This window comes from Lissotriton helveticus, chromosome 3_1 (genome assembly GCF_964261635.1).
Source record: "Lissotriton helveticus chromosome 3_1, aLisHel1.1, whole genome shotgun sequence".
In the NCBI taxonomy this organism is placed as follows: domain Eukaryota; kingdom Metazoa; phylum Chordata; class Amphibia; order Caudata; family Salamandridae; genus Lissotriton; species Lissotriton helveticus.
Window position 1 is genome coordinate 1,774,262,336 of NC_136061.1, and position 27,978 is coordinate 1,774,290,313.

The 27,978-nt window shown below is 42.7% G+C and overlaps 1 protein-coding gene across 2 annotated transcripts in view; it reads right to left on the minus strand.

The window, feature by feature from the left end:
- NUDC (nuclear distribution C, dynein complex regulator) overlaps window positions 1–10,782 on the minus strand; it is a 133,538-nt gene extending 122,756 nt beyond the window's left edge. Inside the window, exon 1 of one of the 2 annotated variants that reach the window (XM_078682627.1) lies at window positions 10,472–10,782. In XM_078682627.1, the coding sequence (XP_078538753.1) occupies window positions 10,472–10,735 (264 nt within the window). In that variant the 5' untranslated portion in view covers window positions 10,736–10,782. The remainder of the gene's footprint in view (window positions 1–10,471) is intronic. The other variant, XM_078682628.1, reaches the window with a different exon arrangement.
- Between the last annotated feature and the right edge of the window lie 17,196 nt (window positions 10,783–27,978).

Here is a 27,978-nt window from a genome sequence, read left to right on the forward strand (position 1 = left end):
GACGACACTAGCTAAATTCCACTAATATCGTGCCAGACACGCTGCTAGAACTATTAGGAGAGGATATGTACACACCTCAGAGTATGAATGCACTTACACTGTTAATACAGATAGAAACACCATTTAAACAAATTACTAAATTCTACGCTAATGCACAGAAGGCGCTCAAACCGGCCATCCTGAAAGTTAGAATGGATTGGCAAAGAGACCTAGGAGAACCTATTAGCGACAAAGATTGGCAGTATTGCTGCTCCAGGACAAAAACCATCTAATTAATAGGTCAACATAGGCTTATACACTTTAAATACCAACATAGGGTTTATTATACCCCGAGCGGCAATGGAAGTATAGGCTGAGGGAAAACTCGAACTGTTGGAGCTGCGGGGAGGAACATGCAGGATTCATACACACAGCCTGGTATTGTCCAGCGATATACGAATACTGGTGAAAGATATTTTGAGATTTAGGCGAAATTACGGACATAGCACTAGAACCTGACCCGAAAGTGGCATTACTGGGATATGACCAAGATGTTCAACGTACCACCACTGATTGCTATTGGATTATTGTTAGCCAAGCGAAGGGTGGCTATGAGGTGGGGAAAAGGCCTGGCCCAGAAATTAGACGACTGGCACACAGATATGCTTTATTGCAACACTCACACTGATGCATTCAATGACTTTCACCCCAAAGAGCCGACCAAAAAACTGCTGTGGACCATATCAAGCTTATTTAGTAAGCAAGGAGACTGGAGTTGAGGACGGGGAGATACGTCAGTTATAGAGAGACAGAGATGGAAAGGGTTAAACTGAACAATATGAATGCTAAACAAAAGAATACACGTCTGCTAATGCAGTGTTCCAAGCGTACGCAGTCACCTATGTAGAAACAATGTGGAAATGGCATTGTCAATGTACTGTACCTGCTACAATGTATGTTAACAAATGTAAATTACCATTTTTAAGCATATCGGCTGTACACCTGTTGTTATTATGCCATTGGGAAGTACTGTATCAAAAACACGATATTCCAATGTGATACTGGTCAAGCTTGGAGTTGTAATTGATGCTTCAATAAATACAAGAATAAATTGTTTTCAGTCTTTTAGTGTTCGGCAGCAACTCCTGGAACAGAAGTATGAGCCTCCAGGAGAAGAGATTTTGCATTTTCAGTCCTGCCAAGTACAACTTCTGCCTCAAATGCCAGCTAAGTGAGTGCAGCAGTCTGCCCCTCCCCCAGCAACATGAATGCTGCCTTTGTGTGCCAAGGCCTGAGGTATAATGTAACATGTGAAAGCAGCAAAAACAACTCAAAGTCTGCTTGTTAGTCAAACTCAGGCAAAAATGTACCCGTTGCTGTACTTTTATGGAGCCATGAGCAGCAACTTCTGTGAGCTTGAGGTGTGAGCATTTGATGGGGAAACAGTATAAGGGGGGAGAGAGCAATACAACACTTCCATGTAGTGCTCAAATAGAAAGAAAAAAGTAGTTCCTGATGTGAGCCATGGAAGCATACAAGTAACTCACTCGAAAGGATGGTAAAGAAGTTATGAAAAACGGGAGAAAGAGGAGGAAGGAAAACTATTAAATATAAAGTAAGCAAGGAGATCAATAAGAAAGACAACCAATGGACTGTCGCAAAGCCCACTCAAACTATATTGGTAGTGGACACATCACGCCTTCGTCAGCAGGCAGCTAAAAGCTATCTGTCGGCAGACCTAAAAGTCAGATTTAACTGTTCCTTAAGCTGATCCACTCATTCTACAATGGAAGTTCAATTAAGAGTTGTCAGGTGGTTCCTTTCTGAACTCGAAAAAACACTTTCTTATTTCCTAATACAAAACCCGGGAGAAGTAGCAATATGCTTTAGGCTTTGCCAGTACAATGTCTTTGAAGCCATTTCTTACATTGACAATGTCCATTATCATCAGGATCGTGTACCACGCAAACTAGCAAAGCTGGGCTGGTAGGCATGTATAAATACCAAGCCCCCTTATGGTAGGCTACAGCCAAAAAGACTTTGAGGGAGGAATATGCTCTGCAGGCCAATAAGTCTAAGTTACTTAGCATCCTACGTAAAAGAGCCAAAAGTACTATGTGCATACATCAAATGAGGTAACACCACCTCTTAGGTAAGTTTCAGTTGGGCATCAACTACCTCCTGGGCTATTCCAGGAAGGTCGACGTCGCACAATCTGCGGACGTTGTTCTCCGTCATCCATTATTTACACCCCAGTGTACAGGCTGCAGTGATATTCCTTGATGCCACCAAAGCATTTGATTCCTTGGAATGGTCGTATCTCTTCCTGATCCTCCAGATCCTCCAGCGTATGGGTTTCAGCCCTTTATTTATTAAACGAATGAAACTACTATATGAGGCACCCAGAGCTCGGGTCCAGGTGAATGGCATGGTATCGGACCCCTTCCAGATATCGAGAGGCACGAGACAGGGGTGCCCGCTGTCACCGTTGCTATTTGCAATTGCAATGGAACCTTTGGCTGCATGGATAAGGAAACACCATACTGCAAAGGGCATAGGTTTTAGTACACGCAGCCTTTTGATCTCTCTCTACGCTGATGATGTAACCCTTTACATTCTTGACCCGGCGGCGAACTTAGATCCAGTGCTGAAGGAATTTATAAGATTTGGGGGGGCTTTCTGGCATTACTATAAACAGGTCTAAGTCCGTGATATTCCCCCTTACGGATGGCACAAGGGCGGTCAGCTCTGAATTCCCCCTTCGCTGGGAAAATATCTGGGGGTATGGCTCAGCCGCAATTTGCAAGACATCTGGACACTAAACTTCGGGAGGGCTCATGCATGGCTGGAGGGAAAGGTGGCTCTTTGGTCTACGTTGCCTCTGTCGGTGGCGGGTAGGGTGGCACTGGCAAAGATGGTTATCCTGCACACTTCTTTTCATTGCTGCATACACAGCTGTTGTCCTTGGTGTGGGCAGGAGGGCAGGCCAGGGTGTCCTGGGATCTCTTGACTCTCCCCCCTGAGACAGGGCGGACTGGGGGCGCCTGATATGCACTTGTATGCACTGTGCGCACAGGCGCAGTTCCTTCATTTCTGGGTCCACGAGACCCCATTTCAGCCCCATGTTGTGATTGAGAGGGACTCGGGGGCACCAACGCCACTGAATGTGGCATTATATCGCACTGTTAGTAGGCCCAGAGGAGATGTGGATACTGCAGGAACGTTATGCTGGGCGCGGAGGGAACTGCAGAAGCGTGCGGGTGTAGGGACGCTTTATGCGCCATCAATGATACTTGAAAATAATCCTATATTATCATGCATGGCGGGTGGGGTCGGTAGGACCCTAACGTCTGCACTGAAACTAAATACTTTTGCTGACCTCTTTCCAGAGGGAATATTTCGCCCCCCGCTGGACACTGAGGAGGGTACTGTGTCATTTACTGAAAGATTTTTATATCTTCAGCTGCGCACTGCGTGTCACTCAATGTACTCGGACTTCCCTGCGCACCTCCGATCATGTTACCATTGGAAAACATACTTAAAATCACAGTCGGCTAAAAAACTGATAACGAGACTTTACGGTCTCATGCAATCCTCCTATCCGGTTGTAAAGCTGAAATCAATGGAGCTTTGGAATGGGGAACTGAACCCGCAGTTAACAGATGAACAATGGGAGTACTGCTGTGGTCAGCTAACGGACCTGCCTCCTAATTACCGCTTGAGGTTAATTCACTTCAAGTTCCTACATAGGTATTATCGTACCCCGGTAGTGCTGCACCGTATGAAATTGAGAGATGATGCTAGATGTTGGAGGTGTGGGCTAGATGTGGCGACCTTTCTCCATGTGGCATGGGATTGCCCACACTTATACGAGTACTGGAACAAGATCTTTAGCGCAGTTAATCAGATTGTCGGCAGGACTGATCAGCCGTCCCCACTGTTGGGCCTTCTGGGGTATGTAAGAGACACAGTGCCCAAGAGACGCAAATTACATGCCCTATTGCTGTTATACGCCTGTAGACAAGTTGCTTTGCGTTGGGGTAGAAAGCGAGTGCCACAGTTTAACCCCTTCCATGCTCATGACGAGCTCAGCTCGTCATGCAGTACACTGCTTGTGTGCTTATGACGAGCTGAGCTCGTCATGAACAAAGGGATCCAGTAAATATTAGCACAGAGGGGGAATTGCTGCAGCAGTCTAGGTGTTAAGGCTTGGCTGCTGGATGTAACTTATGGGCACACGCAGTTGAAGCTCTTTTGGGAGCAGATGCCGACCACATCCCGTCCCAAGGATATATGGGAACCCTACTTGGAATGGTCCCTGAAAGCCAAGGACCAGAAATTACAAGAGGTGGGTTGCACCGACGGGCAATCAGCTGAATTGACGGATTCCGCCTGTTGATGGGGGGTGCAGATCCGATTTGCTTCAAGGGGCGAAGTGATGGTGTAAATTTATTGTTTTACATGCGATGTAGGTATGTTCTGTACAGCCTTGTAATGAAATGTCTATGCCACCTATATTCACTGTATTTTTGCTGATGCCAGTTATTGTTGTCATTGTGATGTTCCCTGACGTTTGCTCCGTAAGGATTCTTAATGTATAACATTACCACTGGCACTGAGATGTGAACTGCTATGACTTGTCCTATAATATGTACTGTGGATATATTCTGACTGGCTTTGAGTTGGCACCTTGTGCCATTGTTGTATTCTAAGCTTAAAAACCAATAAAAAAATAAAAATAAAAAATAAATACCTCCTGGGCTGGACCACTCTAAAAAGCAGGTAATAACAATTTCTTAAAAAACAAATTTTCAGCTTAGGGTACCCCTATCTCACTATAAGGGCCCATATTCTGTGTGTTTTACTGTGGGTTCACATTCTATTAACAAAATAAATACAGTAAATAAGCATATACCGACATCCATGAAGCCCTCATGCACTCATATTTACAAGCCAGGTAGCAAGGTCCTGTCATATGCCTAGCAGCAGATGCCCATGTGTTATCCATAGAGTACAGTTTTGTCAGTGAGAGGTTTGTAGAGTAATCAGCCCTTGAGGCCTGACTGCTAGATTGTAAAGAACAATTGGTGTCTTAAAAGGGATGAGAGCCAGAGTACATCAAAGAGTTGTCGAGCTGAAGTGATCTGGGGAAGTCTTCAGTAAGTCCTTAGACTGGCAAGGCGAGGTCTCCAATAACTGTCTTTGAGAAGCTCTCAAATGAAAATGGTGGGGCCTTCTCAAAAGGAGGATGAATAGAGGAGTGAGGCAACCTCTGGAAAACAACGAAAGTTGCATAGAGGGAAGAAGCTCTCTGAGGTAGGTGGGAAGAAGAGACGGCTACTGAAGAGTTTCTTAAGATAAATATCAAGTACCACCCTTGTTATCAGTACTGGGCAGAGACTATGCAGAGATCTGTAACTGGTCTCAAGGTACCACAGCGGCATTGTTATTACTACTCATACCAAAGGGAGCAAACAGACCTCAGTAATTAGGCCAATTTCCAGGGACAGTAGAGGGGTGGTGTGGGGGAGCTTTTGTATAGAAGAAGAGTTTTTAAGAGGCAAGCCTCTTAGTTTTGAAGTTCTTGAGGTGGGTTAAATGTTGTTCTTTAAGTCAGGTTTTGGGGACTCGCCGGCAGGAAGCAGGTAGTGTACTATTTCTTGCTAGTAATGACTGCCTCTTCACACATTGTTTTCAAGAAACAGAGTTCCCTTATATAGAACAGTTCAACAGCTTATGGATAAAAAAAATCCATTCTAAAAACAATGTTTTTAAAAAATTCAAGAGAATTTTCAAGAGCATATGTGACAGTGAGGTGCAAAATCGTGCTTGGTGCTCAGGCGAAAGTGATATAAATACACAATTAGCGTATCACAATTTATATATTCTGTAAGCAGCCTGTATATGCATTATATTTATTAAAACAAGTCTGCTCAGTTAGTAGAAGGTGTTTCGATACAAAATACATACAGGGATCATCATCAGGACTTGAATGAAAAAAATCTTCAAAAAACAATACAGAGTGAAATCCTATGGATGTATCTATAGTAATCTCTGTAAAGGAGGTGCAGGTGCATCAAATATGAGTGAGAAGAAACCAGACCATTCAAATTGTAATGCAGAGCAGGACACCAGAATCTGCGAGAGCAAAATATGCTTGAATAGTACTGTGGTCTGCCCAAAATATCACTGCTGATCAGAGGCAGCAAGCAATCTGCAGTCTGGCAGGGGTCCGGGATACGTGATCCCACACCATGGATCGATGATGAAGACCATCAAGGGGAAGAGGAGGTAATCTGGCAAGGAGGACTCAGTACAAGAATGGGTGCAAGTGCTGCTGCTTGTGTGCGCCAGTATCCACAGGGTACCAGTATCCATCTCGCACCTTAGAAGTAGAAAAGAGACTATCTCAGTAGTTTGACTCAGGTAAAACACTTCACTTGGCGTCAGTATGGCAGCCATTTTGAGCTAGTCCTGTGGCACTTGTCCTAGTGTGGGTGTCACAAAAGCAGTCATACTGAATTTAGTGTTTGGAGTTTGTCCTATTAAAGGCACCACATTGGGGAAAATCTGAAGGGAATCCCACTGTGCCCGTCAGCGCATCACAGTGAAAAAGCAACAGTAGTTTTATTTTAAAACATTGGCAAAGCTAACAGGTCTAGCCTTACTCAACATGGCAGAACTTGGATGGGTAGATTTAGACAAAAATACTTTTTTTTAGTGCGATAGTGAAAAACAAAAATAAATAAATGAAAAAATTGTTTTACAAAAGAAGCGTGGGTGTGGGCAGCGCAACGGAAAATAATGTGGTGGAAATGGGAAACCAGCACCAGAGAGAGAGAGCAACACGGGGCAAGGGAGAAGTATACAATGAAGAGAACACCAGAAGGCAGGGGAGCTTACTTAGCAAGGAAAGAAGCACACAAGAAAAAGAGCAAATAGCACATGAGGAAGAGAGCAACATGGAGTGGGGAGAGAAGCACACAAGGGAAGAGAGAAAAATAAAGACGGGCGGGGATGTTTGGTGGAAGCACATCAGAGAGAGGGCAACATGAAGCAAGAGCAGAGTTATTTGGCACTAGGAAAAGCACAGGAAGGAGAGAGCTGAAAAACCAGGGCACGAGTCAGGGGTACATGCAGGTACATGGCATCCACCCACTCTTTTCACATGGTGGATGCCGTCCCCCCTGCCAAGAAGCTGGGCCCCACAGAAAATTGCTGAACTTGTCACAGTGTCTTATGGGACACGTTCAGCAGCGTCTGTACGTTCTCTGCTTTTAATTCCCAGCAGCAAGGTGCAGGCAACAAGGGAGTTTTTTTTCACCTCCAGCTGGGCTGAAGTTAAGGGGCCATCAGGCCTCCTTTTGTCTGAATATCCTCAATGGAGGCGGCCTGGAACCTCACACTTAACCCTTTAACTGCAGGCAAAATTTTCCCGCAGTGCGGGAAAATTTCAGGTGTGCGCAAATCGGACGGCTCCCGGCCGTCCGACGCACACGCCATCCGTGACGGCTCCCGGCCGTCCAACGCATCCAAAGGGATTTAAATGTAAATGCTACGGAGGGGAAACAAAGGCGCACACAGCTCGTTATCTCTTCACAGGTACTTAACAGAGGCATGCTTTTTTTTGCCTTTGTTCAGTCCCTGTATATAAGAGACGCATGCACTGTAAGAATGTCAGATGTGTTGTTCTGACCCCGTATTTACACAAATAATTTCAGTAGCACTATTTTATTTATTTTAATAGTGCTACACAATGCAGGGTGTCAGAGCTCTGTACGTAACATACAAATTATACATTGACAATAAATCATGTACATGTGTAAATCAATGTACAAGATGAGTTACATGAGACAGGATTACAAGGTGTAGGATTCACATGTCCTTCATAGCTCACTGTGTTAAATTAATAGGATTACGAGCTAGCAGACTTATTGTTGCGATCTCCACCCTGTTTGCAAAAAGGGCGGTGGCGCAGCGATAGGATCGAGGTCTGCCCCTACTGTAAAGCAGTGGCTTCGTGATTTAGTTTATTGTAGAGATCAATTGCAGGTGTATGAGGAGGAGTTACTGTAGTCCTCCCGCCCTAAGGATTTTTGGGCCCCTATTACATCCTATTTAATGTCCCACCCGGACATATTTTAAATGTGCTGCCCTATGTGCTGCTTTTTCCTACTCGAACGGCGACAGTCCTGAACCGGATGGGTTTTGCACTCGTACTTCAACTGGCTACCTGACCATCAGGCAGTGCCTCAGGGATTGCACTTACTGGTTGTTATTTCTATGACTTGCAAAAAATTATTATTATATCACGGAAGAGGGGTGATTATGGTATAGCTGTCTGCCTGGGAGGAAGAGGAGGGAGGGGATGGGAGGGGAGATTGATTCGTCATTTACAGTTTTGCAAGCTTGATTGTATGCTTTGCCTTGAAAGTAATACATTAAAACTTTTTAATAAAAGGAATATCCCACCCAAAAAAAATAAAAATTTAAATTAATAGGATTAGAATTTATGAACTTAATGAAACAAAAGAATCTCTTTGTTAAAAGCAGTAACCCACTTTGCTATCTACATAAAATTAACATGTCATCTGCATGTTACGTGATGGGCTCTGCAGAAGACACATTAACCTTATACTACTTTGATTCAAATATGGGACTTCACTAATCACAGATCTCTCCACCAAATGCGTTAAACTCCAGAGTTATCTCACCATTATCACTATTCCCTGAGATTTACTGGGCACCTTTATCCATGCTGCTCCTTTTTGCCAATATGTTTGTGGCAGGGCTTAAAAAATAAATGTATTAGTTGAGGCCCAGATATTGGGTCGGGATTGCGCAGCTTTTTTGGCGCTACCCAGACAACAAATTAATTTATTAAATCTCATTATGCGCTTAAATGTACTCATGATATACCCGATGTTCATGTGTTAAGTCTTAATATCTGATGTCACTTCCTGTGATGTCACATACAATGTCACGCGTCATGACAGCAATTGCATACTGCCTAGCCTATTTAGTCCCCCAACTTCTAGAAAATAGCAGTTCCCTAAGTTTAAGCAGAGGAAGGAAACAAGTCAGCAAAACAAAACGATGCAAAAGAATCTGTTTCAGGGGGGGGGGACAAAGAAGAAAGCAAGCCGTAGAAGAAGATACAAGCAAATAGAGTATGGCAATAAAGCGAACCACTAGGAAGCAGTTTGCGGGTTGTACGTCCACTGTAAATTCACAAGTTTTTTTTTGTAAACAAATGTTCGCCGTCTGTTAGGCGAGTAGTAAAATACAATAAGCGAACAATGGTTCTGCTGCTGCAGCAAAGAGACTGGCGTGCATGATGCGAAAAGTTCTGTGAAGTGGTAAAACGAAAGCCTTTATACCGACTAAGTTTGGCGGTTTTGGGAGGTCATTTAACACGCCCTCATTGGAAGCAAGATGGTATTTCCCGACTAAAACTGTGAAACGAGTGCCTTCATACCGACTATTTATGGCGGGTGTGTTGTTTAATTAACACGCCGGTATTTGGAGAATAACGGTAGTCTCAAAGTGCCTAATGGATTGACTCTATATATGAATTCGGAGGAAGGTTTCATTTGTTGAACCCCCCATCGAGGTTTTTTTTATTCTGCGCACTGGACTTCTTGTTGACTTTGATTTATTCACAATAGTAATTTTATTTGATTCCTGGAAGTGGAAATATCCAATTGAACACAAGACGCCACGTCGCAACAGATTTGTTGCACACAATATCTATGTAGTCCTGATGAAGACCTCAGATAGACTTAACAAGTTTATGCTACCGAAAGAAGGGTCGAAACGTCGACGTGCTCTTTTGAATGTCGTAATCAATGTCTAAGGAGTGACTGTGCAATTCAATTCTGAAGCCTGGACATATGTTTTTCATTTAGGAATACGACTTCTTTAGAAAGAATTAAATGTTATATATTATAATTTATATATGTATACATTGTACCGTTTTGTGATGTGTATATTTATGTAATGTTCACTTTTTTATGTAAACATTTTTTCTATGTATGGCTTTTATACCATGTGTGGCAATACACTGTATATAGAAAAATAATAATTTTCTTTGAAAGAATTATGAGAACTCTCATGCTTTTGATTAATGCATTCTCAACAGAGTAATATTGTTGTAGGAAATGAATAGGCCAATGCAGTGGCTATAATTCGAAAATAGATTGTTCCTAGTGAAGTTTGGAAGCAGCAGAACCATTGTTCGCTTATTGTATTATTCCCCAGGTTCTGGGCTTGTTTGGGTAACCCCATTGGTTCTAATGGAGTAGTAAAATACAGCATTACATACAACCATTCATTCATCCATCCATCCGTCAGTGCCTGTGCCACATCAACATAACGTGGCTTTTACCTACAATTAATCCAGGGCGCCAACATTTACTCTTCCCAACAACCCAACCAATCGACCCCAAATCTCTAGCCCTGGCGCCACCAATCCCTGTACATAACCTCTCACCTCCTGGACTCCCCCTTCGTGTTGCTGCGCCATAGCCATCAGCATCCCGTCAAACCTCTCCTCGGTGTCGGTCATTTTTGCTCTGGTCGAGCTAGGTCCACTCCCTAGAACACTCTCACAACGCCGAGTCCCCGGTGTTGTAGATCGGTGTCCGGTATCTTCACTTTCCTGCCTCTGTGAAAGGTACTTGATGCGCCCTGAATGATGTTCACACTGCAGCGGGACAACTTCCGGCTCTGTCAGCCACGAGACATCACCGACCATTCAGGAACCAGCGTGCCTGTTACGTGCGTGACTATAGGCTAATGTGTCAGCCAGCCGGGAGACGAGCTGTGGTTACCCGGGTGGTAGCGCGCGATTGAGGCGGCTGTTACTCCGGCAACAGGAACGTTCCAGAGAATACTTCTACGCTTTCTCGGCCCAGGTTGAGGAGGGCGGCTCCAGGCTTTCTCAGTACGCTTTTGCAGTTTTAAACCGAGCGAACTCGACCCAGGTGCATTGGAGCGCTTATTATTTAAAACCAGACTTGTTTTTTTTATTTTTGGGGCACGTGGAGTTTAAAGTGATTTGTCTAGACAAAAGTATGGTCCTCACCCGTTTTAGGGTGATACCTGCGAGGCTCCTTATGACGCGTTTTTATATGGAACGCTATGTTGTGTCCGAAGAATCCACGGCGTAGACACGTTGAGATGAGAAATACCTCTATTGTAAAAGTCAGGGCCGGCGCTAGGCATGGGCAGCGTGGGCGGCTGCACAGGGCCTCGCGCTCAGCCCACCAGCATGGGGCCACGCACTGGTGATGTGTCCTGTTGTTTCCCAGGCGATCTATTTAAAAAAAAGGTGTCGCCATGCAATTAAGGTCCATTGGAGGGGGCCCCCCTGCCTGGGCCTCTCAGGGATGGTGTCTGTCTGGAGGCATAGGGGAGGGAGACGCTCCCTCAATTGCAAGGAGACCATTCACAGACACTGTGGGGGGGCCATTGTCCAGCATTTTTTGCGCCCCCACAGTTTTAACTTTTAGACCACAATCAATTCTCACACCTATCGGGCTGAAGGTGTGAGAAATGCTTGTGGAGTAAAAGTTAAAACTGTGGGGGCGCAAAAATTCTGGACAATGGGCCCCCCACAGTGTCTGTGAATGGTCTCCTTGCAGGGGGCCACTTATCTAAATTAGAGGGGGCCTCGCACGTTGCCTTTTAGCCCAGGGCCACGCAAATCCTAGGACCGGCCCTGGTAAAAGTAACAAAACGGGCCCACAAGCCAGCGCCACAGGAACGGTGTATCTCCGTGAGAATCCAAGCGACTAATGATCAACCAGTAAAACATACCCCCTCAAATAAGAACGTTAGAACACTGCATTATGACATTGTTCATGACACCAATTAGAACACTCTTCATTATGACATTGTTCATGACACCAATAGGTGAACGTCATGAACATGGCTGCATGTACTTACCGAATGCAACACCTCCTTACCTTAGCAAAAAAATCAAATAAATGCAAGAAAAAAATATATAATTCAATACAAAATGTAGTCATTCAATTTAGCAGGTAAAACTATTTTCCTTCTTTTAACATTACACTGTCTTGATGTGCCCTTGATAGAGCAAGGTTTCATATGTAAAGAAACTTGCTTGTATTCAATCCTCTCGAAATAACGTGTAACTTATTAACCAACATATTTTGTGATTGCTAAAACTGCACTACACAACATTTCTAGTATCTAGGGGAAGCTTTTCTATGGGTTTTTATTAACAGTAACCCAAGTGTATTAAAATGGCCGCTGAAAAACGCGGGAACCATATGTGCATGCGTCTTCTACATCTTCGTAGTGTGACGTATCTCTGCTTTTGGTGGGAATTTCTTGCAGCTGCGCAGTAGTGTCAAAGATGGCCGCTTCAAACTTCACATGCTAAAGCATATACCTTGCTTGAACTAAACAACGTGTGTTCTGCTTAACCATTAATGCTATAGTTAAAATAAAGTAATGGGTTTAGAGTAGAAATAAGTGGTATACCGTGCATTCATTTATTTTTGTATTCTAATGTGTCTCTCTTTGACTTCATTGATAGCTCGAATTCGGGCCTGAAGGGGATTGCAAACTCCATTTTGAATCTTTTGGTCATGCTCAGATGACATTGAAATCCTCGAAGCATTTGTCATTGAACTGATGCCAGTTCCCATCTTATTTGCGATGTTCGTGGGAATCTTACCTAGTGACCTGGAGCAAGAGGAAGAGAAAGCACACAACATTATACATTGTATATTAAATTAAATAATATTGCTGGGAGGAATAAAAATGCATGGGAAAGTAAATTATGGGCGGGAATTAGAATCAATTCAAAATGACCTCATACTGGTATGGTGTGATGACCTCTCCTTATCTTTCTGACTAATCAAATAAAGGGAACACATAGAATTTGCAACATTGAGGGGGTTGGTACACACTCTGAAATGGTATAACTAAGGTAGGTTTAGTCAATTAGATTGTCCGACTTGTCACAGACCTGTCACTGACCCAACGTATGCTGAAGAAGATCGTTTATGCCGCAGACTTCAGAGGGTTGGTCGAGCAGTCTGAAAAAAGAATCAGGAAATTGCTGAGGGAGGAGACTCTGTTACCCAGAAGGGATTTCGAAAGTAGCCGCAGAGAGGGGTGTGACGCTGGCGTTGCACTTAGCGGAGGTTACCTGTCCTGTCCTGCCCCTGTCTTGTCCTGTTGGCACCTAGTTAGTCAGGAGCCTTTTCTTGCCCCAGCCCGTGGCAAGGGTTGGGACTCTCACCATTCTAGGTAAATATAAAACGTTGTGGTATGTCCTTGTACTGTTTCCCTTTTTTACCGTTCCCAGGTACCTATGCCTAAAAGTATATATTTTGCGTCTCGCAAGACTTTTGCTTTAATAATTATTTTCTTACTTGCAAATTCCCCAATTTCACTGTTATGGTGGCTGACTCATACAATTTTGCATAGATAAAGTGTTTTAAATCTTTTCCCGTTTCTGTGGTTATTACATGAAAATAAATCTTATACCTATTATTCTAAGTCCTTTTGAACCATAAGAATTAGGACTTAGAGCATAAGTGACAAGGATTTGGTACGTCATGGTATACAGGTATAAGTCCTAAGATGAATAAAAATCTGATAGGCAGGCAGATAAAATTGATTACCAGTTCAAGGTGTGAATATTTAAGAGCCCAGGTGAGTATGATGTTTCTGAGCTGGTTATCTCACGCCATCACCCTTTGAATTTTCATTCGGTATATGAACCTCCTCACCAGTCCCATGTGTAACACACTCTTCAACCATATCAACATTTGTATTTTCTGGGGTAACATTTCCTTGTTGATTGAGAACATTTCCCCCAGTATGACACAGTTCTTCAGGTATATTTACAAAGCGGTGCACATCAGGGTAATCATCTAAGTTTTCCATGGTATTAAACAAAAGTTCCTGACCAGGTTTAAGTAATACAACAGCGCTCTTGTTCCACCAGCCTTTATTTTTAAGTAAAACGGCACTTTCTGTAACTCTAATGATTTGTTTTGTTGGAGAGAAAACAGAGCTGCCTTTCTGCACTTTCGCAGGCTTCCTGACAAGAACCCAATCACCAACTTCTATTTTTTTGCTGTTGTTCTGTGTAAGCTATCATGGTAGCTCTTTACCTTTAACTGTTTCTCTGTCAATCTCTTCTTAACCTCTAAATCCACATCTTTTATTTCTGTGAAACCATCAGATTGTCTCCTTATCTCAGGAGTTAATTGCAACCATTTCTCCCTCTCATCAAAAAGAAAGGAGTTTGTTTCGTTACAGAGTGAGGAGTATTATTGTATTTAGAAACCTTATCTCTCAAAAAACTTGTGACAAAGAAATTTGAAGCCAAAGCCAATAGAATGTCCTCCTACAGAAACCTGTTCACTTTCTCAACCAGAACATTGGAAGAGGCATTATGCAGTGGTGTTTTTTCTCGTTTTACAACCACTTTGTTCAGATAATCCAACATTTATTTACATGTGAACCAGGTTCCTTTATCCGAAACTATGATGTTAGGGATACCCTCAATAGCAAAAATTCTACTCAAGAAATCAATCATGGTTTCCGTTGCAATGCAGGAGCTAAACTCATAATGTGTCCATTTTGAGTAATAGTCAGTCAGCACTATCAAATAACACATTTCTTCCTTTAGCACACTAAAAGGTCCTGCAAAATCTAGACCAAGTTTCTTCCATGGACCGTCTGGTATCTTCACCAAATGCATATGTTCCTTACTGACTTTCCTGTGTTTATCCGATCTCACACACCTGTCAATCCATTCATCAACATCAGTGTCCATTCCCGGTCACCAATAATGTTTTCTCAGCAATTTCTTGGTTGCTGTTGCTCCTGGATGCATGGCTAACTTCGCTAACTTTGTTCTTATAGTGAAAGGTGGTATAAACAAATCACGCCTAACTAGACCTTCACCTTCCATACTCAACTCATCCACCACCTGTATGTAACTTTTCATTGTTTGATCCAAATTACGGATACAAGGCCATCCACTCATCACAAACACATTGTAAAACTGTGTCCTTTTGCATATCCTCCTTCCATTCTTGCTCTGTAATCATGCCTTGAGAATATTTAACAGCATCTACAGCTGCAACAACACACTCATCTTCAGTTGTAACACTTTCCTCTTGCAAGTCTGAAATAGGCATTCTGGACAGCCAATCCGCACGCCTGTTTAATCCTCCTGCTATATGTCTAACCTCAAAGTTGTACTCATGCAACTTAGAAATTAATCAAATCAATCTGGAAGATGCTGTACTGGTTCCCCTGCCACAACCATCAAACATGTTAAGTAATGGTTTGTGTTCAGTGACAATCTCAAAGTTCTTGTCCCATAAGAAACTTCTCAACAGCCCACACACTTGCCAAAATCTCCCTTTATACAGTGCTGTATCTCTTTACAACATCTTTAAGTGCTCTTGATATGAAAGCCACAGTATACTCTTTGCCATCAACAACTTGACTGTAGACCACACCTAATCCTAATCCGCTTGCATCCACAGTTATAATGTTCCTACCTCAAGGATCATATGGCCTAAGTTCGGGTGCACTAAAAATTGCGTGTATAACTTCCTTGAAAGCTAGCTCTTGGTCTTTCCCCCACATGTATTCCACTTTTTTCTTAAGTAACCTTCTCTGAGGCTCCACAAGGAACGTATATCTGTGTATGAACCGAGCATAATACTCGCTCATTCCTAAAAATTATTTTAATGCATCTTTAGATTTAGGAACAGGTGCCTCCCTAATCGTCTCCACTAAATCGTCCTTAGGTTTAATACTAGCTGCTGACACACAGTGTCCTAAATATTCTACCTCTGTTTTTAGAAACTTGCATTTGCTCACAGTTATATCTTTGCCCTCAAGGATATCCAATACTCCATCCAACAGTTCATTATGCACTTCCACAGTGTTAGCGTGAATCATGATGTCATCTTGAAAACTTTGAACTCCCTGCATACCATCACACAAAATATCCATTAACTCTGGAATACGCTGGCAGCTGATGCCAGCCCAAAAGCTAATCTTAAGAAGCGGAATGCACCAAAGGGTGTAACGAAAGTTGTTAAATCCTTTGATGCTTCCGTCAATTTTACATGGTAGCACGCAGATTTCAAATCAATGATTGAGAAGAATGACGAACCATTAATTGAATTGAGCATTTTTTGAATTTTAGGTAATGGGTGACAGTTCACGATAATGTTCTTGTTAAGTGTTCTTAAATCGGCACATAGCTTGTTTTCTCAATTCTTTTTTATTTTTTAAATTACAACAGCTGAAACTCACTCAGAGGACTCTGTTGGCTCAATAATTCCATCTTCCCTTAGCTTAGCCGACAACTCTTTGAGTTCCTGCCTAACAGATAATGGAACTTGTCTAACTTTATGGATCATAGGAATATTGTTGTCCTTCAATTTGATATGATGCTCAAACCCTTTTACACAATCAATATGTTGCACTAACACTTCTGAGTGTTTCTCCAAAATGCCATCCACATTTGTCTTCTCAACCTCATCCTCTATGCTGAGCACCGGTAAATCTCCCAACTATAGGTTCCAATTCACCTGGCTTGAGCAAAATACCAAGTTTGCCAAGATCTTGCCATCCTACTATGTCGCTACCTCTAACTGCAACGTATATTTTAGTTTTGATGCTGCATCCTTTAAACTCAAGTATGTCATTAAAATAGCCCAACAAACATATCAATGTCAAACTTTCCAAACGTTTTTGGGTTTACATCAGTTTCAATGAGTTTAATATTATTCCATAGTTTATAGAAGGTCTTATCAGCAAGGATAGAAATGGGAGAGCCTGAGTCAGCCATAATATTCAATTTTTTGTCTCCAATGTGCACAATGCCTAGTAGTCCTCTAAACCTTCCTTGTCTACTCTCAATAGTAAGCACTATGTTAGAGCACATTTCTTCTTCTAACTTTCTATAGCGTTAATCTTAACTTTGCTGTACATTTTACCCTTTCTACACACTGAACCTGAGTGTTCAAACTTTTGGCACTTTGCATATTTTTAGGTCTCGCCTAGACGAAAGCAAAAGCGAAGCTTTTGCTGTCTAGGGAGACAACTTATGTCGCCACTTTCCGGGCTTTCCGGGGAATGTAGACAGCAGACTGTGACGAGCTTGTCCTCCTGGAGATTGTAGCTCGTGAGCGCGCACGTCGCGTCGCCGTCCCTGCTATTCCCATGCACAGAAAGGCTCCCGCACGCATGCGCACATACACACACTGCATGCATACACACACACGCACCCCCCCTTTAACAGACACACGCGCAGACAGACACACGCACGCACGCACAAACACACTACAACAGACACACGCGCACACCCCACCCCCACTCACCCCTCCTCCTCCGTAACACACTCACCTGTTCTGGCGGTGCTCGGCGTGCCTCTCGGGCGGCGGTTGCGCTTTGCGGGGCACTCTCACCACATGAGAGCCCCGCCTTCTTCATGCGCCCGGCCGCTCTTCACCCGGTCCCCCATCTCGGGACCGGGACTCGATCAGGAGCCCTCGGGGCTCCTCGGACAGTGGCTTCTCTCTCGCGCCGCGATGGGGGCGGGACTTCCGGTTGGGGCCGCGCTGCGATTGGCCGGCTGCCCAACCGCTTCCGGGTCGTCGCAGGCAGCGCGGCGGCCCGGCGGGAAGCGGGAACTTGTTTAACTGTAGTTGAGAAATATTTTTTTTAACGTATTCTGTTCGTCATATAGAAGATGTACTTTAAGGTCACAGCGGAGTGGGGTAAGGTCGTTTTCTAAGTAACTGCTCTGTGAGGTCCCCGGCAATGCGCTGTGCACTGTGGAGTTCGAGGCACAATGTTAGACAGTGACATCACAAATTATTGTGTATTTGTTAGTTTGACGTCACATTAATGTTGGCATATTAATATCCAGGTTTGCCTTTGGTTGTATGGTGGATGTGTGTGATCAGCACGTTTTGTGAGGGGGCGGTTAGTGCAGGAAACTGTCTGGGTACTGTGCAGTATGATGTTACAGGCTTTGTGTAGTGATGTGCCTTGTTTTTTGTGCGTGCGGTTTTCTGTCATTGTTACCTCGTTCTCCTTGCTGGAAGGAGGCATTGCAGTGGTTGTATATACATATTATTCCCTTTAGGATTTAGAGGATGGACCCTCCTTGTTTTTTATAGCTTTAAACACCCGACGTGTGCCACCATTGTACCAAAAGTAATAAATTGAAAGAAAACGCCCGGCGGTTTGAATCGAAGCAGATCTACTTTTGCTGCTAGATTTCCTTTCTTTAAGGTTGCTAGCGCTATTTTTGTTACTACGTAAATGGTAGTCTGCCAGCACCGCCCATCCTAGGAACTCCAGCACAAGCTTCTCCTGCCTCCGCCCAGAACTGTAACCAAACACTCAGCACAAGCTTTTCCCAATTCAACTTCAGACCGCCCTCCGCTTCACTGCCCAGAACTGTGTCGGAAGTGCGGGTCGGTTTGTGGCATATTCACCTTCCACCTCTAGCAGTCGCAGCACTTCTTACAGAATTCTGCGAAGTCGCTAATGCATCCAGGTGTTTCTTTTTCTGCTCTTACCTGCACGTTTGTACAAAGTAGGCATAGGACAATTTGGTTTGTATCCAGGTGTTTATTTACGTTGACAACTTCCTGCCGCAGATCTTTCAGTACGTAAAGGAAAGCCCCTTAACCCTAGTTATCGTAAAATGCATATCTCGCCCACCCAGACCTCTCTGCTATTGGTAAGGCGCGTGTCAGGGTTCTCTTTGAGCTCTCTAAAACAAAACATGATAACATGCGCCCAACATAAACAAAGTCTACATGCTTTAACAAACAGGACTCAGGGATCCGGGGTCACACATACTCCAGCTGCCTTTTGTCTCCGGCCAGCATGTGTTTGTGGGGGCGGGGCGATAACCTCCTGTTATCTCACTGGCTGTGTCTTATAAAACATATACACGCACATTAACATTTAGAAACACCTGGTAGGGGCGTAAAACAAGGGATTTTTCATTTGCATGGACCGGCAAGCAGAGTCAGGAATAGAAGGGGTCGAATCAACAGAGAAATCGACACCATGTTTGGCTAAAAGGAATGTCTCTTTCACAAATAGAAAAGACCGTCACTCCTGCTTAGAAAATCGCCTCCAAGCAGTTTAGCCTTGCCTTGTCTGTGTTTTGAGCAAAACAAGTGTCAGCCCTACTTCGTGACTTTTGCACGTCGTAAGTACGAAACCTGTAATCTTCAATGTTTAACGATGTTTTTATTAATTAGCCTCACCAAACCCATCTGCACACAATTGGGACTTGCCATTGTTTTGACCCTTCGCGCAGCCCCATCTCTTCCTTCCAGTTGCTTATTGTCAACTTTTTAAAGTTTAGAAAGTATTCTTTCCAGGTTTAATTTGTTTCGAGCAGTGCTCAGCTGCCACAAAGAAGCGTCACCGTTTAATTGATTTTTATTAGGGACAAGATGATTTTTCTTTTGTTTACAGCAGGGGATCTCGCCATTCGACAACCATGCAGCTGTTTACACATGTTCCTGGCATGTGAAGTGCGCGCTCACTTCCCATCCTCCCCGATGAAGAGCCGGTTCCTTGCGCTCCCTGGCTAGCTCTGCTGTTTTCATACCACCTGTGCCTGCTTTTCATACTTACTTCCGCTTAGAAAACCCAGTTTTCAGAAGCCTTCCTTGTAAGTTAGGACATGCTGGTGACGACATTGAGTGCAGAATAATGAACACTAATAATTGGCACAATAACTGCGTGACATACTGCCAGAGCCATACAGGTAGCGTTAGAAACCATTCATCATATATGCGTGTCTCTCCCCAAAACATTAATGTAAATATGCACATTTTAAGCCCCGCCTCTTACATGAAACTTTTACTACACAGCAGATAAATAGATGCTACAGTAACATGGGATTTTAATCAGAGTAAGCAAATAGCTACTTAAGTATCGGGTCTGGGAGGAAGCATAGATGTTAAAGTTGCAACGAGGGCCTTCTTACTTTGAAAAGCTGGTTCACCATAAACCTTTCTGTATTATCGTAGGTCCACTTTTTCTCTATTTCCTAAATGGTTTTTTTTCACACACAGTAATTTAACCCTGATTTAGGTAATTCATTAAGGGGTACCCCTATTGTGACACACATCACCATAAACTCCTCACATCCCATGTACTCTGCTGTAATTAATTGCAGTAACATAAGTAATAATAAAAAAATCCACCAAGCAACGAAATGGTGCAGAACCACAGGCTGTTACTATGTGTCCCTGTGTAGTTGTAAAGAAGTTACCTCTATTAGCAACATTAGGTACTGCACCATTTCTTTGCTTCATGGAATATCTTCTATTGCTTATGCTACTGATGGAATATTTTTTAACCCAAAAAAATAATAAATTAACAAACATTAGCATTTGCAAAGTCAATAGCTCAAAGTTTTACTAATGCGAGACCTATTGCATTGCAAATGCTTGTTTTCTTTGCGCTGGACATCCTGTGAAATTCTCAACATGAGTCTTCGATCTACACCTGTAACATACCAAATGTTTCTTAAATACAGGTTTGACATATCTGTTTCCTGACACACTAGTACTTTCATATTTCAAAGCATTCTTTTTCTGTAGTACAGCACAAATATATATATTTTTTAAATATTTGAATTATGTTTTTCAAGAATCCTCTGATTTATGATCATTACAATATTTCAGAATATGGCCAATGGGGCAAGAGTATATAAGCATTCCATTTGTGTGGATTTGTAATTATGATGTAGACTGGTATACTGCTGCCTTAAGATTGGTTAGAATGTGCATTAAGTACATTTATTATTTGGGCACTTGCCAATTATGTGTTTGCCCACTGGGACTGGAGTTTAATAATATCACAGGGTATTTATAATGACACCCTAAAAGTGGCAGTAGCAGCCACGATAACAAGCATACATGAGAATTCAAATACTACAATTGTTCAAATATGGCCTCTACAATTGTATGAGATATTTGTCTGCTTTTAGTGTCGACACAACCATATACATAGGAAGCTCTTAGGTGCACAGATGTCATGACAAAGGCTTTGGAAGCCAAAACACGTCTGAAGCTGTACTAGCTTTTTACTGCCGTGTAGATTAAAGATTACAGCGCTGCTTGTAGTGCCATTCTGTACGTTAATACCCATGACAAGCTTTTTGTATTCCTACACGCCAGGGCGCGGGCGTCCGACGAGCACCCCTGGCGATTAGGCTGCATGTCTGCAACACCAATTTGATGGAGTATATATATATATATAGGCTCTGGTCTACTGGCCTCTACTTTCGGTGGACTTTTGGATCCGGGTTACCGGAATTACCAGAGCCCCCCTGCCGGCCCGGGAAGAGATGGGGCGGTGTTGAGGCCATTCGGCCTCACTTCGGGCGAGGTATGAGTTTCAGCCTTGCCCCCGTCTAATGGATCCCCGTGGTTTGCAGGGTGAAACGGGTGTGGACTGGAGGAGACAGCGCATTCCGGGAGCATCGGATCAGGAAGGTTCCCTATCCACGCAATGCAAGTCCGCCTCACGCAGCATCCTCCGGACAAGAACATGAACATTGCATGCTGGGACTGGTAGTCGCAGATCCAGGAGCGACTTGCCAGGGATGCATGCGATAGGTATTCACCTTTTAGGGGCGGAACATTGCACGACCTATCAGGAGAGGGCTAGATACTTCATCAAGGATGCACACCATCTCTTGATTCATTCACGCCTCTGGCGCTGATGAAGGCAAGAGAACACGCCGAAATGCATTCGCCGATAGTGGGTGATGCGGGACTATTTCTCACCTGTGCGAAGGAATAAAGATGTTTTCAACTGTTCCCCTGCTGTGGCCTCTACACTTTGTCCTTGGAGAAGGTGGTTTGTTCAGGATATATATATATATTCATCCTAGTATGCACTTAATAATTTCATGAAATTTTTTATTAAGGGTTTAATTGTATATACTATATATTTTATATTTGATACTTATTACTCATTTGGATATATCACCACAAGGATACAATCGAAGTATGTGCTGTTATATATGCCCGTGTATTATACAAATAGTGTCCCCTTTAAAAATGCTTTTACCATGTCTATTTGTGTTTTAGCCAATCAAAATTGAGCACTTGCACTTTAAATAATTCACCCTCACTCTTTTGCGCTGTCATGTGAGCAAGGCACAGGGGTGCCGAAACGTCATGAAACCGACAGGCGAATAAAAGATTTAATATCGTGGAATTGGTCCGTGCTTTGTGTATCTGTGCCAGCAGTAATTGCGACGCTCGGAATATACTTTGGTCGGTAATATACTTAGCCGCTGGAATCTACACGGTTATACACGAGACCCTCTCCAAACAACGGAAATTATTCAGGTCAACGCCATTCAAGTGGATTCGTACCCTGGTTTCGCCTTGGTGTTTTAGGTCTTCCGGGAGGAAGAAAGTGTTTGACCCCTTCAAGCGGTACGGAGTAACCGGAAGCAATAGGAGCCCTTGGGTCAAATCCACGCCTGCAGCAAGTCTGAGAGACGGGAGACCCGGGATAAGCATCGTGGCACCGGTGAGAAACGAGCCCTATCGTATTGAAAGGGGAGAGCATCACGACGTCGGGGTAAGCTGTGCGAGTAAAAGATTACATATATTCGGCAGCTGTTACCTCGTAACTCATTCGCAGTAACATTATGTGGGTTGACAGCGTGAGGGAGCGGGAGGCTCGAGTACAAGCTATGTTCTCTGAGGAACTCCCGGCCACGTCCGCTGCTGCACATGATAAGTCAGGAACACAGGGTAACATCAACCCTGATTCTTTACACAATAGGATTAAAGCCCTGGAGAAATTTTTTTGCCAAGAACAGAGTAAATGGTGGGAGGCGAGGTCCCTACAGAAATACGCGGAAGTAAATAGAGTTCCGAGGGGGCTTCGAATTGTGACATCGCCCACCTACGAAAATCCAAACCCTGATTTAATGCGGGAATGGGCGGACAATAATTTGGAGGCATCAAGACGCTCAGTTTTGATTCTCATTAAATATGCTGAAATAGATCGGGCCAAATTCCTAGAGGAGATAGCTGTTATGAATGAAGAACTGGATGCATTAGGCGATTCTGAGGAGAAGACAAAACTCCTGAAGGAAATGTCCATTCGCCTAAAAAAGGAGGAAGAAAAAATAATTGCACGAAAAACATATAAGTTCGCAAGGGACAGACAGGACTATCTTCTTGGGCAAATATTCACTTTCTCAAGAAAGTATGATGGTGTGAGAAAACCGGTTGCAGGTGCACAACAAAAAACACAAGGTAAAAGGAATTACAAACGTGCACAACCAAACACTGGGGATACTACAGTTTCTGACTTAAGTTCTGAACCAGGAAGTGAAAATGAGCTGGAATCTAGAAATATGGATACCACAGGCAGTAGCAAAAAACCATCACCGGGCGAAGAAATTGTTTTTTTATGCGAGGAAACGCCTCCGTTCCCTAAGACCGGGGACGAGAAAAAATTACAAAGAAAATGGAAAAACTACGCCCGAAGAAGGAGGAGGGCAAGGGCGAGGTCAAAACCAAGGCAATACGAATCAGCAGAAGAGAAGAGGCAGGGGTCAATGGTACAAAAAATAAGTGACTGTACTGAGCAAACAATAATAAACTTAACATCATTGACATTAACCAGTAGGGAGGAGGATATCCTGAGACTGGGTCTGTAGTATGCTCCCAAAACTAATATGAACTATGCAGCCACACGAGTAGACCTGTACAAAGCAACTCGCAAATTGAAATAAAAAAAGTACCATAAAATGCGCCAGGGAGGAAACACCGAAGGAGCCCGTGAGGCGGAAAAAGACTGCTCTTTGACTCAGGAACTTGACACCCTATGGATGAATGATGGTAAGGACTCTATCAGCCAAAATACGAGTGAAAGCAGTATATCAGCAACATTACCCTCTGCATCATCCATACCTATGCCACTCACCCATTTTAAACCTCCGTCAACATTCTGCCCCATTATGCCTCGTGATATAATTGACGTATTTCATGAGAATGTGGTGAGCGATCTCAAGGACCTACAGACCAAAATCAGTAAAACTAAATACAAATATGACCAAACAACATCGGATTTTGAATCATTGGTGGAAAAACTCAGGAAGGACAGTAAAGTAATTGTCCGCCCTAGTGACAAAGGGGGCAATATTGTGCTTCTTACCAGAACAGACTATGACACAGACTATGACAAGGAGGCATATCGGCAACTAAACAACAGGGACCACTATGAAAGACTTAAGGGGGATGAGATTAGGAAAATGCAGGACGAATATCATCTGTTGTTGCAAGAATGGAAAACACAAAAACTGTTGAGCAAGTCCGAATATGAATATCTCAAAACGGACCACCCAATAATACCATCCCTATATTTCATCCCAAAGGCCCATAAAGACAGGAACAACCCCCCTGGTAGACCCATCATCTCAGCCAGGGGGAGTCTATTGGAGCGGACATCTATCTATATAGACTATTTTCTCCAAACTTATGTTCAAGGATTGAAATCCTATGTCAAGGATACGGGGGATTTCCTGTCAAAAATCAGCAACATACAGGTACGGGAGGGTGATTGGCTAATTGCCCTCGATGTTACATCCCTCTACACGAGTGTTCGCCACTCGGATAGTGTGGCGGCTGTGCAGTATTTCTTGGGGAGGAGGGATGACAAATTTCATCAACACAATGTTATGCTGATTTCAATGTTGGACTTTTGCCTCAAACATAACATTTTTATGTACAACAGTCTGATTTATAGGCAACTGCAGGGTGTAGCTATGGGGGCCAGTTTTTCCCCAAGCTTCGCATGTCTTCACATGGGAGCTTGGGAGGAACTGGTCCTCCATTCTCGTTTCCAATATGAAATGGTGAACCATGTCATTAGTTGGCATAGGTTCATAGATGATTTGTTTGTTGTTTGGAGGGGGGAGAAGGATGAGGCACTGAAATTCATTGACTGTTTAAATGACAATGAATGTAATATCCATTTTACTGCAGAAATAAGTCAACAGCAAGTGCCCTTTTTAGACACCCTGATATATACACGCAACAACATTTTGGAAACCAAACTGTATCGCAAGAGCACTGCAGGTAACACCACACTCTATGCAGGGAGTACACATCCAGGTCATCTTATAATGAGCATTCCCTATGGAGAGATGCTGCGTTTACGCAGATTGTGTAGCAATGATGATGATCTAACTGCAGCCCAGGAAGCAAGCGCTATGAGATTTAGAGCAAGGGGATATAGGCAGAAAACCATTGATGAGGCAATAAATAAATCTAAGAAATTTGATCGCCAATCCTTACTGAGTTAAAGCAACCTATCCCCTAGCGTCACCACTGAAAAAACAACTAATGATGCCAGCACTAATTCAGGAGATAGTACATTCAGGATTATAACTGGCTATAGCTCCCACCATAAGGAGGTGAGGAAAATCATCAACAAAAGCTGGCCTATTGTTTTACAAGACCCTATAATTGGACATAATCTCCCTAAACGGGTGAATATTACTTTCAGCAGGGCCCCTAATATGCGAGACAGACTAGTGGATACTGGACCAGAGGTCATTGCCAAAACAGTATAGTTTCAAAATAAGGGAGGATTCCATAAATGCAAATCGTGCAAAGCTTGCACACACGGTATCAATCGCACAAGTTATCATGATGGATTTGGCAATAAAGAACATAAAATCATGAAAACCCTTACGTGCAAAACAGAGTTTGCCGTATATGTTTTGGAGTGTGCGTGCCCACTGCAATATGTGGGCAGTACGAAGTTACCTGTACAAAAACGCATACTCCAACACTTACGGGCGATCTCAACACAGGACAATACTTATCCTGTTGCACGGCATTTCAAGACCCACCACAATAGTGATAACAAGGATCTTAGGTACTTTGTGGTGGATTCTGTTTTGGCCAGCAGGAGGGGTGGCAATAGAGAGGCAAAATTAAGAAAACTTGAAACCAGATATATACTACAACTCAATAGCAAATACCCAGGAGGTTTAAATGTGACATAAGATCTTTATACCTGTTTGCATTAAGGGAAACGAGCTCTGAAACATGAAGATGCATACAAGAGCCTTCTTTACAATCTATATTATAAGATGGTTGTAGGTATATTATCAGGTTTAATGAAAACCTTTCGTGGTTTTATTCAACAGGGCCCACTGTGGACCTCAGTATACGGTTGCAGCTCTGGAAGTAACAACTAATATGAATTGTGAACTTATCCCAGATATATCGACTGTCAATAGCCAAAAATCAAAAATGAAACTATGGAAAAATATGAACTATTAGTGACTTTGCAACAAGTGGGCTTCGTGGATCATGCATTTCATGTCTCATAGGAATATTATGATGCTTGAGGTCATGTTTTTGTATGTATGACAAAATTTGGTGAAGTAAATATTGGTCAGATGTCTTTCTAGATTTAGTGTGTTATAAATATTTATAGCATACCATTTTTAACTGGGCTCAGTTAAATTTAGATTTGTGTAAAAAATTGTCTGTAATTGTATCAGCAGTACTGATTAGTAATAAGAAACAGAAAAAAAGAAAGAAAAATAAGAAATAGAAAAAATGTTTTTATCTTAGCACTAGTCACTTATTTTATTAGATGTGGACAAAATGGAATTAATTATGGGGAGTTAATGCTCTGGAAGGTTGCAAGTAACAAGATGAAATAGCACAATTGAACTAAAGTATCAATAGCATGGTGCACAGATTGTGGGAGGGCGTAGTGTATATATAATTGTTTAGAGGGGATGGTACGTACTATCATAAGTATAAGGGCTGTTTGATTCTGTCCTAGTGTAAATATATGAAATATTTGCACTTTGGTATTTTAACAATATGTATTTAACTGTGATAATTCATCCTCGTATGCACTTAATAATGTCATGAAATTCTTTATTAAGGGTTTAATTGTATATACTATATATTTTATATTTGATACTTATTACTCATTTGGATATATCACCACAAGGATACAATCGAAGTATGTGCTGTTATATATGCCCGTGTATTATACAAATAATGTCCCCTTTAAAAATGCTTTTACCATGTCTATTTGTGTTTTAGCCAATCAAAATTGAGCACTTGCACTTTAAATAATTCACCCTCACTCTTTTGCGCTGTCATGTGAGCAAGGCACAGGGGTGCCGAAACGTCATGAAACCGACAGGTGAATAAAAGATTTAATATTGTGGAATTGGTCCGTACTTTGTGTATCTGTGCCAGCAGTAATTGCGACGCTCGGAATATACTTTGGTTGGTAATATATATATATATATTTTTTTTCACCAAATTGTCCTTTGAAAAGAAATGCGCTCTCTTTCACAGCCGATGCGTGCGTCGAGGTCGGACCAGACCTCGTAAGGAATGCTTCACCAAATTTTGCCAGAAATAACACACGCACTCCACGGACCTTGAGGTTAACGATTTATTTCAGTGCCATTACCCCCATTCACCAACGCGTTTCACCTGTCAGGGCTTGTTCACGGTGCAAACTATCAATAGTCCATTGTCTCTTTCTAGGTTATATACATTTTTCCACAGTTACACTTTAGGATGCATTGTGGGATATGTAGTGCTATGTGTATTCACCCAAAATGTGAAAAAAAAAATATTTTTATTACTTATTGTTTGCTTATTTTTTCTAAGTTGTCCTGTTGTACTTATAATTCACAATGTCCTGTTGGGATCGAGTTTATGTTCATATCAGGTGATTCTATTATTCTCCACTCTGTCATTTTATGCTGTTGTTTGGTATTGTCTCTCCTTTTCGTGATGGTCTCAGTGACCTATATATTTATCAGAGGATAAACAAGTTTCAGTGGATTCATTCTTTTCAAGCTCAGTGCTATTTTATTCTTTTTCCATGTAGAGTTCCCTGGTTTTGACTTTTATTCTT